The following is a 15732-nucleotide window of genomic DNA, read 5'->3' as shown; positions in this document are numbered from 1 at the left end:
ACAGGAGCAAAGGGATCGAGGGTCTTATCTGTGCTCTGGATGCGTCGCTGAACGTCTCTTTTAAACGGCACATGAGTCCTGGTGAAGGGGCAATATCCCCTAAAAACATTCATTTTCACAGTTGGACGGGATTGCTGTATTAATAGTGCTTGTGTAATTTTGTTTAAGGCAAAATGCAATTTCATTTTAATTGTTATTATAAAGAAGCACACTTAAGAAATTGGTGGTGCACTCTAAAATAAGACCTGATATTAAAAGGCAAGGTGAACATGGAGCATTTACAAATGGATGGACATTGAATGCAAACTTTAGAGGGGGAATGTAGCTGCCTGTGTGGTGAGCATTCTGGCACAAAATGGCTGCCGTTGCGTAACCTCACTGTAAAGCGCTTCCAGTGTATCTATATAAATGTCATTATCTATCTTGGTTCATTAACTGTACACGTGGGTTTTATGGAAGGCTAATGCAGTGTGTTCTAGCTGCACCAAGGTTGAGGGCATTGCATATTCATTGCACAACGTCTCCAAGCAATATCAGGGCTTCATGTCGTTACCTGGGGTCAAATGCTGGGCTCGACGACGCATCCCACAGTGCACTGCACTGATCCGTGATTACCTGCCTGTCATTTTCCACAGTTTGAAATGGTTGATTTGTTTGAAGTGAAGGCATTTGGTTGAATTGCAAATAAATGCAAATCAGCTGTCATCAAAAACACAATCCTGCATGATGAGTCAGTCTCCTAAAAACGGGACGCTTCAGAGAAAATGGTTTGAGGATTTATTTATATAATTCATAACTGCTGATGAGTCTGTGCCTAGAGTATATAATTACTGTAGAAGGGCATCAATACACAATTCAGTATATAGGCCCAAAACCTACACTTAATTGCTAGGGAGCGAGAACCCCTGGTATATCGTGGGTAATGGCACAACTAACGGGGTGGTTAGGCACGACGAGTTCCATAATGCTTTTATACAACAGTTACCACTTTTATCTTTCAAATTTTCACGAAAGAAAGACAGAAACCCACAGAATATAGTACACTCAGTGAGCACTTTATTAGGTATTTATTAGACTAATTTTCCAGACTTCCACGGCTGTAGCCTATCCGCTTAGAGTTATGATGTGTTGTGTTTTCAGAGATGCTCTTCTGCATACCACTGTTGTGGTGTGTGGTTATTTGCATGACTGTCACCTTCCTGTCAGCTTTGACCAGTCTGGCCGTTCCCCTCTGACATTAACAAGGCACTTCTACATTACATTACAATACTGGCATTTGGCAGAAGTTCTTATCCAGAGCAACATACGGTTGATTAGACTAAGCAGGAGACAATCCTCCCCTGGAGCAATGCAGGGTTAAGGGCCTTGCTCAAGGGCCCAACAGCTGTGCGGATCTTATTGCTAGAGTGGGGATCGAACCACCAACCTTGTGGGTCCCAGTCATGTACCTTAACCACTACGCTACAGGCCACCCCACTTCTGTCTGCAGAACTGCTGCTCACTGGATTTTTTTTTGTTTTTTGCAGTTCTTTGCAAACTCTAAAGACTAGTGTGCATGAAAATCCCAGGACATCCCAGGGTGATTTTTGAGATACTCAAATCACCCTGTCTGCAACCAACAATCATTCCACAATCATTTTTTTCCCCATTCTGATGGATGATGTGAACATTAACTGAAGCTCCTGACCCATATCTACATGATTGTATGCATTGCACTGCTGCCAGACAATTGGCTGATTAGATAATTGCATGAATAAGTAGGTGTAATAAAGTAAAAATGTTCCAAATATAGTGTCCCAGTGTAGCCACATTAAGATCAGTGCAGCTGTTGGACCCTTGAGCAAGGCCCTTAACCCTGCATTGCTCCAGGGGGGATTGCCCCCTGCTTGGTCTAATCAATACAGGGGGACAGGGGGGGGGGGGGCCACAGCCACCTAAAAAATATTAACCCATTAACCCCGCCCCAAGCTGAACGCCCATCTCCATAGTTCTGCTGCTCCTGGTCCAATGCAGGCCCAACTAAATGAGCATGTGGAGCTGTCTTGCTGACACACACGCTGATGCAATCAAACAACATCGGGTTGTCTTCAAAAGAGAAAATCATCATTTTTTTAAGGCTCTCATTTTTAAAATCTTCAGCATTTCTAGGTGATTTTCACCTGCTGAAGCAGACACACAGAGATACAATTTGTTTTATCTGATAAAAACGTGTCATGACTACAAATACAAACAAATTTGTGATTAAAAATTTCTGCCTGACAAAATCATTTGGAAACTCTCTTGAAGATGTCACAAACCTTTGTAAATGTTCATAGGAATTGAGCATTTCACAAACAGTTAGGGTTAGGGTTAATCTGCCTTTTATTTCATAATCTTGCCCGAATATCATAGATTTTAATTATAACTGGAAGATAAATGAGATTATTTGGAAACAGTAGCTGTGAATGCAGTCACTGGGGCAGAAGCTCATGACTTTACCATCACAGCCTGGCTGTAAAATCCAGCTACTACCATTTTAGTTGGCCAGGTAAGCAGTGTTTGGATAGTTAACTTTGGTCACTTTTGCTCTGTTTGTTTGTGTTTGTTTGTTCAAAAAAAAAAAATGGCCCTTGTCCTTCTCTTTGTTGTACAGGTAGCAGTTGAAATTGTACTTCCCTCTAGGGTCTTTCAGCGAACTTATCCCTGGTTATGGGTATGCACTTTGTTGTACGTCGCTCTGGATAAGAGCGTCTGCCAAATGCCAATAATGTAATGTAATGTAATCTTCAAATTATCAGATACCAGCTGTTTAAAAACACAGCTTGAGCTAGTCAAACCATGTTGAGTATAGAGCTGGTCTGAACTGGTCAACCAGCTAAACCATGTCAAGCTGGGAGCTGGTCTGAACAGGTAAACAGGCTACCAGCTGTTTCAAAAACTAGCTTGAGCCTTTTTTTAACTCTTCGATGTGTTTCTTCCTCCAAGAAATATGTGTATGTGTGGTATCTGTATGTGTAGATGTCACATAAATACGAGAGTCACAAATGAAACTCCTCAGATCCACTCAAAAACACGTATCGCAGGCCACCATGTTTCTCACGACCAGACTAAAGCCTCAGGAGCACAACTGACATTTCTATTTGTCAGAGTCCATTACAGTGAGTCCATTACTCAGTGAGTCCATTACTCAGTGAGTCCATTACAGTGAGTCCATTACAGTGAGTCCATTATTCAGTGAGTCCATTACAGTGAGTCCATTACAGTGAGTCCATTACTCAGTGAGTCCATTACAGTGAGTCCATTACTCAGTGAGTCCATTACAGTGAGTCCATTACAGTGAGTCCATTACTCAGTGAGTCCATTACAGTGAGTCCATTACTCAGAGAGTCCATTACAGTGAGTCCATTACAGTGAGTCCATTACTCAGTGAGTCCATTACAGGGCGTAATCTATGACAATAAATTTGGCTCCTCCTCAGTCTCTGCGCAGACAGCGTCTGGCACAGATGTAACGGTGTCTGGTATTGGCACGGATGTAACAGTCTCTGGTACTGGTTTAATTCATATCATAAAAATAGATGTCAGTGTGTCAGCTTTCACAGAAGTCAGTCTAAAGTACCACACACACACATCATCTCCACTTGTATTAATGATCTTCCACAAAGTTCTGTTATGCTGTATGCTGTATGCTGTATGACTATGACTTTTTTTCTTTCCAACTGTTTCACTTTCCAAGTGAGAAAAATAATTATTACACACAGTTCTTACTAACAATACATGATCGTGATGATCAGAATACGTCATAATGTAATTTACAATAAACTGCAGATTTATTCAAAGCTCTTTCTGACTGGAACAATCTCTCAATTCTCTCAATCACCTCCTTAGAGCTCTGTGAGACCTCGTTATCTTGGCTTCAGACACCCTGTTAATCTTTTTAATTGTAATTCCAGACAATGGCTGTCTTTGTCCTCCATTTTCTTTTTTCTCTTCTTTATCTTACTTTTTCTTTCTTTGGCAAGTTTGTTTTTGATCTATTTAATTTCTATTCATCTTTACTTATTATTATTATTATTATTATTATTATTATTTGCCATGTACATATGTAATTCCTCAATTCCTGACATGGCATGGGTGACTGGGTCAATGAGAGTTTCAGTGTGTGTGTGCTGTCTGATGTATTGGGAGTTTCAGTGTGTGTGTGTGTGTGTGCTCAGTCTGATGTATTTTACTGTAGCTGTATCTGTGATTTTGCCACCAAATCACTGTATGGTCCAGACTGGTCTCACTCTCCGCCCTTCTGCAGGTCTGCTGCAGGGCTGTGTGCAGAACAGCAGGTCTGCTGCAGGGCTTTGTGCAGAACAGCAGGTCTGCTGCAGGGCTTTGTGCAGAACAGCAGGTCTGCTGCAGGGCTTTGTGCAGAACAGCAGGTCTGCTGCAGGGCATAGTGCAGAACAGCAGGTCTGCTGCAGGGCATAGTGCAGAACAGCAGGTCTGCTGCAGGGCTGTGTGCAGAACAGCAGGTCTGCTGCAGGGCTGTGTGCAGAACAGCAGGTCTGCTGCAGGGCTGTGTGCAGAACAGCAGGTCTGCTGCAGGGCTGTGTGCAGAACAGCAGGTCTGCTGCAGGGCTTTGTGCAGAACAGTGGCGGACAGCACTCGTTCTCTTTCTAATGGAAAAGTCACGATGCGTTTGGTGTGAAGGCTGTGATCATTACTTTATGGTTTCAGCTCTATTCAGACTATTAACTGTATTTGGGAACATAGAATAAGATTTTTATAAGAACTTTATAAGAATAAGAACTTTACAGATGCATTCTGGGAAGCATAGATTTATTTCTACAAATCTTTTAAGAGCAGTCAATCATCACATTCAATGCAAAACATGTTTACATTCATGTACAAAGAGACAATTCAATTTAACACAGAACTGCAGGTGGATTGTCTCATAACCTATATGACCTACGGTATATGAAGGAGGATTCTTATTGTGAAGAATGAAGGATTATTTTAGCCCGTTGGTTTGGGTAAGATTGTGCAGTTTTAAACTTTTTCTAAAAGAGGAATGATACTTTTGCTAAATGCATTTGCTAAGTAAAAAAACATTGGTTCATGTTTTGTTCATAATTTTGTTCAATCCTTAATTGCTTAGATTTGGTTTCTTTGATATTCAATAAGATAAAGATGAACAATAATTGTCAATTAAAAACAAATATCAATGAAATTTTCTTCTGCATGAAACCCGTGTTTAATTTAAAATTTTCACAGATAAACATGATTCATGCTGCCATGCCTTGAGTATAAATCATATCTTTCATTGTGTCAAATGAAAGATAAATGCCAGCAATTAACCTAGTTTATACTGTTTGGAATCAAGCTAAAGATAATATATGTTGAGTATTTTTGTATACATTTCATTTCTGTATTGCTTTAAAATCCAAATAATATCCGAGGTGTATTTGACCCAGGCTGAAAGTTTCACAGGTAAACAGAAGTGTGAGACATTCAGTCCGCTGTACAGACAGCTGGTCCAGAGTTAAGTGAATGTCTGAGAAATACTGATGTTGCTGCGATGCTTGATAACCTTTTTAATCCAGGACAGATGTCCTTCGGACAAACGGGTGTACACACCCGGCTTCTTCGGGTCTCCACACCCGGTGCCGCCAGACACCACGCCCACAAGCACCTTCTGGCACAGCAGTGGCCCTCCAGAGTCTCCCTGGGGAAGAATCACATTCCCGCTCAGAGACACATTCCCGCTCAGAGTCACATTCCCACTCAGAGACACATTCCCAGTCAGAGACACAGTCACATTCCCGCTCAGAGACACAGACACATTCCCGCACAAAGACACAGTCACATTCCCACTCAGAGACACAGTCACATTCCCGCTCAGAGACACAGACACATTCCCGCTCAGAGACAGTCACATTCCCACTCAGAGACACAGTCACATTCCCGGTCAGAGACACAGTCACATTCCCAGTCAGAGACACGGACATATTCCCACTTAGAGACACATTCCCGCTCAGAGACACATTCCCGCTCAGAGACACATTCCCGCTCAGAGACACATTCCCGCTCAGAGACACATTCCCGCTTAGAGACACATTCCCACTAGAGACACATTCCCACTAGAGACACAGTCACATTCCCGCTCAGAGACACATTCCCGCTCAGAGACACAGTCACATTCCCACTTAGAGACACATTCCCGCTCAGAGACACATTCCCGCTCAGAGACACATTCCCGCTCAGAGACACATTCCCGCTCAGAGACACGGACACAGGGAACGGTGTGGCATGTGGGAGGTGTGTGGGGGGTACACGATGGCACAGTGGCGTCCTGGGCCCTGCCCAGGCCTTTCTGTGTGGAGTTTGCATGTTCTCCTCGTGTCTGTGTGGGTTTCCTCCCACAGTTCAAAGACATGCAGGTTCGGGACTACAGATGAAAATGAGTTCATTAGCTAACTCTGGCACATTTACATGGAAGCTGAAAATGTTGATTAATGTGCTCTTTCATTTAATAAATTAAATAATAACATAATTAGAGAAATAAAATAAATAAAAAAATTTAAAATTATTATTTTTTTATTTTAAAAAAGAGAAATTCAGCAGTAGGTGAGGATCAGTAGACATGAGTCAGAGCAGTAAGTGAGGATCAGTAGATTTGAGTCAGAACAGTAGGTGAGGATCAGTAGATATGAGTCAGAGAAGTAAGTGAGGATCAGTAGATATGAGTCAGAGCAGTAGGTGAGGATCAGTAGATATGAGTCATGGAGCAGTAAGTGAGGATCAGCAGATTTGAGTCAGATCAGTAGGTGAGGATCAGTAGATATGAGTCATGGAGCAGTAAGTGAGGATCAGTAGATTTGAGTCAGAGCAGTAGGTGAGGATCAGTAGATTTGAGTCAGATCAGTAGGTGAGGATCAGTAGATATGAGTCATGGAGCAGTAAGTGAGGATCAGCAGATTTGAGTCAGATCAGTAGGTGAGGATCAGTAGATATGAGTCATGGAGCAGTAAGTGAGGATCAGCAGATTTGAGTCAGAGCAGTAGGTGAGGATCAGTAGATATGAGTCATGGAGCAGTAAGTGAGGATCAGTAGATTTGAGTCAGAGCAGTAGGTGAGGATCAGTAGATTTGAGTCAGAGCAGTAGGTGAGGATCAGCAGATTTGAGTCAGAGCAGTAAGTGAGGATCAGCAGATTTGAGTCAGAGCAGTAGGTGAGGATCAGTAGATATGAGTCAGAGCAGTAAGTGAGGATCAGTAGATATGAGTCATGGAGCAGTATGTGACAATCAGCAGATAGGAGTCATGGAGCAGTAAGTGAGGATCAGTAGATATGAGTCATGGAGCAGTACATGAGGATCAGCAATTAGGAGTCATGGAGCAGTAAGTGAGGATTAGCAGATATAAGTCAGAGCAGTAAGTGAGGATCAGTAGATATGAGTCAGAGCAGTAAGTGAGGATCAGTAGATTTGAGTCAGAGCAGTAAGTGAGGATCAGCAGATTTGAGTCAGAGCAGTAGGGGAGGATCAGTAGATATGAGTCAGAGCAGTTGGTGAGGATCAGCAGATTTGAGTCAGAGCAGTAGGTGAGGATCAGTAGATATGAGTCATGGAGCAGTAAGTGAGGATCAGTAGATTTGAGTCAGAGCAGTAGGTGAGGATCAGCAGATTTGAGTCAGAGCAGTAAGTGAGGATCAGTAGATTTGAGTCAGAGCAGTAAGTGAGGATCAGCAGATTTGAGTCAGAGCAGTAGGTGAGGATCAGTAGATTTGAGTCAGAGCAGTATGTGAGGATCAGCAGATTTGAGTCAGAGCAGTAGGTGAGGATCAGTAGATTTGAATCAGAGCAGTAGGTGAGGATCAGTAGATTTGAGTCAGAGCAGTAAGTGAGCATCAGTAGATTTGAGTCAGAGCAGTAGGTGAGGATCAGCAGATTTGAGTCAGAGCAGTAAGTGAGGATCAGTAGATATGAGTCAGAGCAGTAAGTGAGGATCAGTAGATATGAGTCATGGAGCAGTATGTGACAATCAGCAGATAGGAGTCATGGAGCAGTAAGTGAGGATCAGTAGATATGAGTCATGGAGCAGTACATGAGGATCAGCAATTAGGAGTCATGGAGCAGTAAGTGAGGATTAGCAGATATAAGTCAGAGCAGTAAGTGAGGATCAGTAGATATGAGTCAGAGCAGTAAGTGAGGATCAGTAGATTTGAGTCAGAGCAGTAAGTGAGGATCAGCAGATTTGAGTCAGAGCAGTAGGGGAGGATCAGTAGATATGAGTCAGAGCAGTTGGTGAGGATCAGCAGATTTGAGTCAGAGCAGTAGGTGAGGATCAGTAGATATGAGTCATGGAGCAGTAAGTGAGGATCAGTAGATTTGAGTCAGAGCAGTAGGTGAGGATCAGCAGATTTGAGTCAGAGCAGTAAGTGAGGATCAGTAGATTTGAGTCAGAGCAGTAAGTGAGGATCAGCAGATTTGAGTCAGAGCAGTATGTGAGGATCAGCAGATTTGAGTCAGAGCAGTAGGTGAGGATCAGTAGATTTGAATCAGAGCAGTAGGTGAGGATCAGTAGATTTGAGTCAGAGCAGTAAGTGAGCATCAGTAGATTTGAGTCAGAGCAGTAGGTGAGGATCAGCAGATTTGAGTCAGAGCAGTAAGTGAGGATCAGTAGATATGAGTCAGAGCAGTAGGTGAGGATCAGTAGATATGAGTCAGAGCAGTAAGTGAGGATCAGTAGATATGAGTCAGAGCAGTAGGTGAGGATCAGTAGATATGAGTCATGGAGCAGTAAGTGAGGATCAGCAGATTTGAGTCAGATCAGTAGGTGAGGATCAGTAGATATGAGTCATGGAGCAGTAAGTGAGGATCAGTAGATTTGAGTCAGAGCAGTAGGTGAGGATCAGTAGATATGAGTCATGGAGCAGTAAGTGAGGATCAGTAGATTTGAGTCAGATCAGTAGGTGAGGATCAGTAGATATGAGTCATGGAGCAGTAAGTGAGGATCAGCAGATTTGAGTCAGATCAGTAGGTGAGGATCAGTAGATATGAGTCATGGAGCAGTAAGTGAGGATCAGTAGATTTGAGTCAGAGCAGTAGGTGAGGATCAGTAGATATGAGTCATGGAGCAGTAAGTGAGGATCAGTAGATTTGAGTCAGATCAGTAGGTGAGGATCAGTAGATATGAGTCATGGAGCAGTAAGTGAGGATCAGCAGATTTGAGTCAGAGCAGTAGGTGAGGATCAGTAGATATGAGTCATGGAGCAGTAAGTGAGGATCAGTAGATTTGAGTCAGATCAGTAGGTGAGGATCAGTAGATATGAGTCATGGAGCAGTAAGTGAGGATCAGCAGATTTGAGTCAGAGCAGTAGGTGAGGATCAGTAGATTTGAGTCAGAGCAGTAGGTGAGGATCAGCAGATTTGAGTCAGAGCAGTAAGTGAGGATCAGCAGATTTGAGTCAGAGCAGTAGGTGAGGATCAGTAGATATGAGTCAGAGCAGTAAGTGAGGATCAGTAGATATGAGTCATGGAGCAGTATGTGACAATCAGCAGATAGGAGTCATGGAGCAGTAAGTGAGGATCAGTAGATATGAGTCATGGAGCAGTACATGAGGATCAGCAATTAGGAGTCATGGAGCAGTAAGTGAGGATCAGCAGATATGAGTCATGGAGCAGTAAGTGAGGATCAGTAGATATGAGTCATGGAGCAGTACATGAGGATCAGCAATTAGGAGTCATGGAGCAGTAAGTGAGGATCAGTAGATATGAGTCAGAGCAGTAAGTGAGGATCAGTAGATTTGAGTCAGAGCAGTAAGTGAGGATCAGCAGATTTGAGTCAGAGCAGTAGGGGAGGATCAGTAGATATGAGTCAGAGCAGTTGGTGAGGATCAGCAGATTTGAGTCAGAGCAGTAGGTGAGGATCAGTAGATATGAGTCATGGAGCAGTAAGTGAGGATCAGTAGATTTGAGTCAGAGCAGTAGGTGAGGATCAGTAGATATGAGTCAGAGCAGTAAGTGAGGATCAGTAGATATGAGTCATGGAGCAGTATGTGACAATCAGCAGATAGGAGTCATGGAGCAGTAAGTGAGGATCAGTAGATATGAGTCATGGAGCAGTACATGAGGATCAGCAATTAGGAGTCATGGAGCAGTAAGTGAGGATTAGCAGATATAAGTCAGAGCAGTAAGTGGGGATCAGTAGATATGAGTCAGAGCAGTAAGTGAGGATCAGTAGATTTGAGTCACAACAGTAAGTGAGGATCAGTAGATATGAGTCAGAGCAGTAAGTGAGGATCAGTAGATATGAGTCATGGAGCAGTAAGTGAGGATCAGCAGATTTGAGTCAGAGCAGTAGGGGAGGATCAGTAGATATGAGTCAGAGCAGTTGGTGAGGATCAGTAGATTTGAGTCAGAGCAGTAGGTGAGGATCAGTAGATATGAGTCATGGAGCAGTAAGTGAGGATCAGCAGATTTGAGTCAGAGCAGTAGGTGAGGATCAGCAGATTTGAGTCATGGAGCAGTAAGTGAGGATCAGTAGATTTGAGTCAGATCAGTAGGTGAGGATCAGTAGATATGAGTCATGGAGCAGTAAGTGAGGATCAGTATATTTGAGTCAGAGCAGTAGGTGAGGATCAGTAGATTTGAGTCAGATCAGTAGGTGAGGATCAGTAGATATGAGTCATGGAGCAGTAAGTGAGGATCAGTATATTTGAGTCAGAGCAGTAGGTGAGGATCAGCAGATTTGAGTCAGAGCAGTAAGTGAGGATCAGCAGATTTGAGTCAGAGCAGTATGTGACAATCAGCAGATAGGAGTCATGGAGCAGTAAGTGAGGATCAGTAGATATGAGTCATGGAGCAGTACATGAGGATCAGCAATTAGGAGTCATGGAGCAGTAAGTGAGGATTAGCAGATATAAGTCAGAGCAGTAAGTGAGGATCAGTAGATTTGAGTCAGAGCAGTAAGTGAGGATCAGCAGATTTGAGTCAGAGCAGTAGGGGAGGATCAGTAGATATGAGTCAGAGCAGTTGGTGAGGATCAGCAGATTTGAGTCAGAGCAGTAGGTGAGGATCAGTAGATATGAGTCATGGAGCAGTAAGTGAGGATCAGTAGATTTGAGTCAGAGCAGTAGGTGAGGATCAGCAGATTTGAGTCAGAGCAGTAAGTGAGGATCAGTAGATTTGAGTCAGAGCAGTAAGTGAGGATCAGCAGATTTGAGTCAGAGCAGTAGGTGAGGATCAGTAGATTTGAGTCAGAGCAGTATGTGAGGATCAGCAGATTTGAGTCAGAGCAGTAGGTGAGGATCAGTAGATTTGAATCAGAGCAGTAGGTGAGGATCAGTAGATTTGAATCAGAGCAGTAGGTGAGGATCAGTAGATTTGAGTCAGAGCAGTAAGTGAGCATCAGTAGATTTGAGTCAGAGCAGTAGGTGAGGATCAGCAGATTTGAGTCAGAGCAGTAAGTGAGGATCAGTAGATATGAGTCAGAGCAGTAGGTGAGGATCAGTAGACTTGAGTCATGGAGGAGGAGCACTCACTGAGCAGGCGTCCTCATTGGTCTTCTTGTTCCCTGCACAGAGCATCTCCGTTGTGATGACAGGTTTGCTTTTGTAGTAGCAGCTGCATAGGTCCCGCCCCTCAATCTTCACATCCGCCCCCCGCAGGGTGTCTGACGGATGTTTCCCATTGGTCAATCCCCACCCTGTCACATGACAGCTGGTACCTGCAGGTACATCTTTACCCGACTTTGGAAGATCTTTCACCTTGATCTTCTTGCTTTTCATCTTTACCTTCGTCTTCAACTGCAGAGGAAAATGCAGCATAAAATATCTCTTTCATTATGTCAAATCTATGCTTTACAATATCCATCCATCCATTATCTGAACCCGCTTATCCTGAACAGGGTCACAGGGGGGTTGGAGCCTATCCCAGCATACATTGGGCGAAAGGCAGGAATACACCCTGGACAGGTCGCCAGTCCATCACAGGGCAAACACACCATTCACTCACACCTACGGCCAATTTAGACTCTCCAATCAGCCTAACATGCATGTCTTTGGACTGTGGGAAGAAACCAGAGTACCCGGAGGAAACCCACGCAGACACGGGGAGAACATGCAAACTCCGCACAGAGAGATCTATCCTCTGATCTAACTGCCTAAAAAAATGTATCTCCCTTTTCACAACAGCTGATGTGTGGTGAGTATTGTGGCATCACCCAGATGGGCGCGACAGGTGGAGGTGGAGGTTAAACACTCGAGTGTCTAGAGAAGCGACTATCTATCTATCCATCTATCTGGAGAGACCATACATGTGTTCACAGGATCTGGAGAGAAATGCCAGTTTGTTTCTCTTCGGAAATGTTATCCTTCCAGAGAACATGTCTTAAGAAATGTAATAATATTTATTACAATTAGGCGTTAATAATATGTATAAGCAGTTATAAAAAAACATGTTTTGCAACCTGCAGATCCAGATGCTTGAATTCTTATTCACAATCACATTATGTTCATATTCATGTGACGCATTTACCATTTTTTATCAATCTGTCTCAGTTTGAAAGTACAGCTAATTATCAGAATGAAATTGCCCTTAGTCAGACTGCATCGTGTAATTATCTCAGTGTCTGTTTTTTTATTTGTTCGATTGTGAGAGCACCCATTTGGATATGACAATTAACCACTCCACGCCACAATCACAGTCCCTCACAAGGAAATTCATTTCTCTGAGAAGGTCTTCAAATTAAGATGCTTTGGCAGAGAGCCTGTCCTTCAGTAATGTTTGTGTTAAAAGTGAATTCTCTGTAATCCCAGGCAGTCAGGCTGTGTTGTGGCCTACCTTGATTAGCACGATTTTGTCCGCTCTGGCTTTGTGTTGATGTGGCCTACCTTGAGTAGCACGATTTTGTCCGCTCTGGCTTTGTGTTGATGTGGCCTACCTTGATTAGCACGATTTTGTCCGCTCTGGCTTTGTGTTGATGTGGCCTACCTTGATTAGCACGATTTTGTCCGCTCTGGTTTTGTGTTGATGTGGCCTACCTTGAGTAGCATGATGTCGTGCTCTACGGTCTCCGGCTTGAAGGTGCCATGGCTGATGCAGGCTTGCACCCGAAGTCTCTGAACGTCTGTGTCCTTCTTGAGGGAGTGCGCCCCCAAAACAGCCTCCGCCGCAGTGCACCCCCCAAACGCACTGTGATACCCCCCCCCCCGAAACACACTGTAGTCATACAGCATGCAACACACACACCCCCCCCCCCCTCGAAACACACTGTAGTCATACAGCATGCAACACACTCACACACACACACACACACCCCCCCCCGAAACACACTGTAGTCATACAGCATGCAACACACACACCCCCCCCCCCCTCGAAACACACTGTAGTCATACAGCATGCAACACACACACCCCCCCCCCCCTCGAAACACACTGTGTGTCCCACAGCTGTGACAGTAATAACCACGCAGCACAACAGTGGGATGCAGAACAGCATCTCTGAACACATAATGCATCACCATGCTGTGTGGCTACAGCAGCAGAAGACTTATATTACTGATCCGAATGCTTTCTAACAAACCTGCATCACATATAATATTTCAAAATGCGATTAACCAGAACCCCGCTAGCCAATAAAATTACGGGTTTATATCTATAGCAAGTCCAATGCACGCACGTCTAAATATCACCTGAATATGACACACTATACCTTGTTGGAAAGGGTAGGAAACAAGAAGATTGCCTTGATTTAGATTTAGTTTAGTATAGTTCTTATGGGACTGGGACCCCCTCACGCCGTGACCCCCCCCCCCCCCCCCCCACTCTGACTCACCTCTCACAGTGCCCCCCCCCACTCTGACTCACCTCTCACAGTGACTCCCCCACTCTGACTCACCTCTCACAGTGACTCCCCCACTCTGACTCACCTCTCACAGTGCCCCGCCCACTCTGACTCACCTCTCACAGTGCCCCGCCCACTCTGACTCACCTCTCACAGTGACTCCCCCACTCTGACTCACCTCTCACAGTGCCCCCCCCCACTCTGACTCACCTCTCACAGTGACTCCCCCACTCTGACTCACCTCTCACAGTGCCCCCCCCACTCTGACTCACCTCTCACAGTGCCCCCCCCACTCTGACTCACCTCTCACAGTGCCTCCCCCACTCTGACTCACCTCTCACAGTGTCCCCCACTCTGACTCACCTCTCACAGTGTGCAGCAGTGAGGACCCACTGGTCTTTCACCAGCACACCCCCGCAGACATGCTGCCCGCGCACCTGCAGAGAGACCATCCAGGGGCAGGAGTGCGGCTTCACCTCCTTCCCCCCCACGATGCCCGCCCCAGAGCATGCTGAGAAACAAGGGTCATAGTCAACACAGGACACGAGCTGCACATCAGTACAGGAGCTAAGAGCATTTCTCTGGCAGCCTGTCACCATAGGTGTGTGAGTGTGTGAGTGTGTGAGTGTGTGTGTGTGTGTGTGTGTGTGTGTGAGAGTGTGTGTGTGTGTGTGAGTGAGTGTAATGTAAGAGCAGTTCTCTGGCAGCCTGTCACCATCGGTGTGTGAGTGTGTGAGTGTGTGAGTGTGTGTGTGTGTGTGTGTGTGTGTGTGTGAGTGTGTGTGTGTGTGTGAGTGAGTGTAATGTAAGAGCAGTTCTCTGGCAGCCTGTCACCATCGGTGTGTGAGTGTGGGAATGTGCGAATGAGAGGCATCAATAGTAAAGTGCTTTGGATAAAATTTGGATCCATTTACAAAAATTAAAAATGCAGGAGTTAGACAGCTTGGCAGAAAGACTCTGTTTGAACGGTTATTACTATATGTTTATGAGAAAACACACCTGCGGGTTTCCAGCTGGAAAGAAGCTGGAGCAAGATCAAAGCAGCCGGTCCCAGAGGAGACATCTCACAGCGGATCAGGAGATTCACCTGCCTGCAGATGAGATGGTGGAGCAGAGCAGAGAGCTGAGATGGATAGCAGCAGGATGTCCTCACGTCTGTGACTGTGCAGAGCAACAGCCTGCTGTTTCTGTTCGGCACAGTCCGTGTGGGTGGCCCTGTGGTTACCGCCAGTCACTGTGGAAATAAAAAAAACTCAACAACTGCCTGCAATAAGAAAACACACTTTGAAAACTTTCAAAGCTTTTATAATTTTGAATTTTGACACACCAAAAAAACTGCCTAAAAGTACGCTTTTAAAATGCTAAAAGCTTGTCTTCTTTCGACACACCAAAAAAGAAAAGGAAAAGGAAAACCTGCCTGCAATAAACAGACTTTAAACTTCAAAGCTTTTCTACTTTTCACACCAAAAAAACCCCCCCAACTGCCTACAAGCACAGCACACATTTAAAACGCAAAAAAGGCTAATACATTTTGCGATGTATTATATTATTATAATATATTATAATATAATATATTATTATATATTATATTATATTGTGTTATATTATTTCAAAAGAAAGAAAGACGTGTTTAGATGGGAGGCATAGATAGTGAGAGACGTGCCTCAGGTTTACTATTTACAGTATTTTTCTTTTCTTGTGTTATTTACACAAACACAGTGGGGTCTACTGCCATTGGAGAGTATTTGGTATGAATAGACATACAGTGGTGTGAAAAAGTGTTTTCCCCGTTCCTGATTTCTTATTTTTTTGCATGTTTGTCACACTTAAATGTTTCAGATCATCAAACAAATTTAAATATTAGTCAAAGTAAACACAAAATGCAGTTTTTAAATGAAGGTTTTTATTATTAAGGG

General features: G+C 44.0%; 1 protein-coding gene across 1 annotated transcript; it reads right to left on the bottom strand.

Annotated features, from left to right (window-relative positions):
- Positions 1 to 4792: 4792 nt before the first annotated feature.
- On the bottom strand, positions 4793 to 14994 carry LOC133142343 (granzyme K-like). The gene is made up of 5 exons (XM_061263508.1): positions 14816 to 14994; positions 14180 to 14327; positions 13015 to 13165; positions 11515 to 11778; positions 4793 to 5695 (listed from the first exon to the last, which is right to left on the bottom strand). The coding sequence occupies exons 1-5, from the start codon at positions 14877 to 14879 to the stop codon at positions 5513 to 5515; spliced, it is 810 nt and encodes a 269-aa protein (XP_061119492.1). The 5' UTR covers positions 14880 to 14994; the 3' UTR covers positions 4793 to 5512.
- Between the last annotated feature and the right edge of the window lie 738 nt (positions 14995 to 15732).

This window comes from Conger conger, chromosome 12, assembly GCF_963514075.1.
Source record: "Conger conger chromosome 12, fConCon1.1, whole genome shotgun sequence".
Classification (NCBI taxonomy): domain Eukaryota; kingdom Metazoa; phylum Chordata; class Actinopteri; order Anguilliformes; family Congridae; genus Conger; species Conger conger.
The sequence above is the reverse complement of the archived record's forward strand: the minus strand, read 5'-3'. Positions and strand labels throughout refer to the sequence as shown.

Excerpts from the sequence above, each read along its gene's own strand:
- LOC133142343 (XM_061263508.1), bottom strand. The coding sequence starts at position 14,879 with ATGTCTCCTCTGGGACCGGCTGCTTTGATCTTGCTCCAGCTTCTTTCC. Across the intron at positions 14,328-14,815 it reads TTCCAGCTGGAAACCCGCAG|CATGCTCTGGGGCGGGCATC; the intron begins GTGTGTTTTCTC and ends CTTGTTTCTCAG. Across the intron at positions 5,696-11,514 it reads CCAATGAGGACGCCTGCTCA|GGAGACTCTGGAGGGCCACT; the intron begins GTGAGTGCTCCT and ends ATTCTTCCCCAG.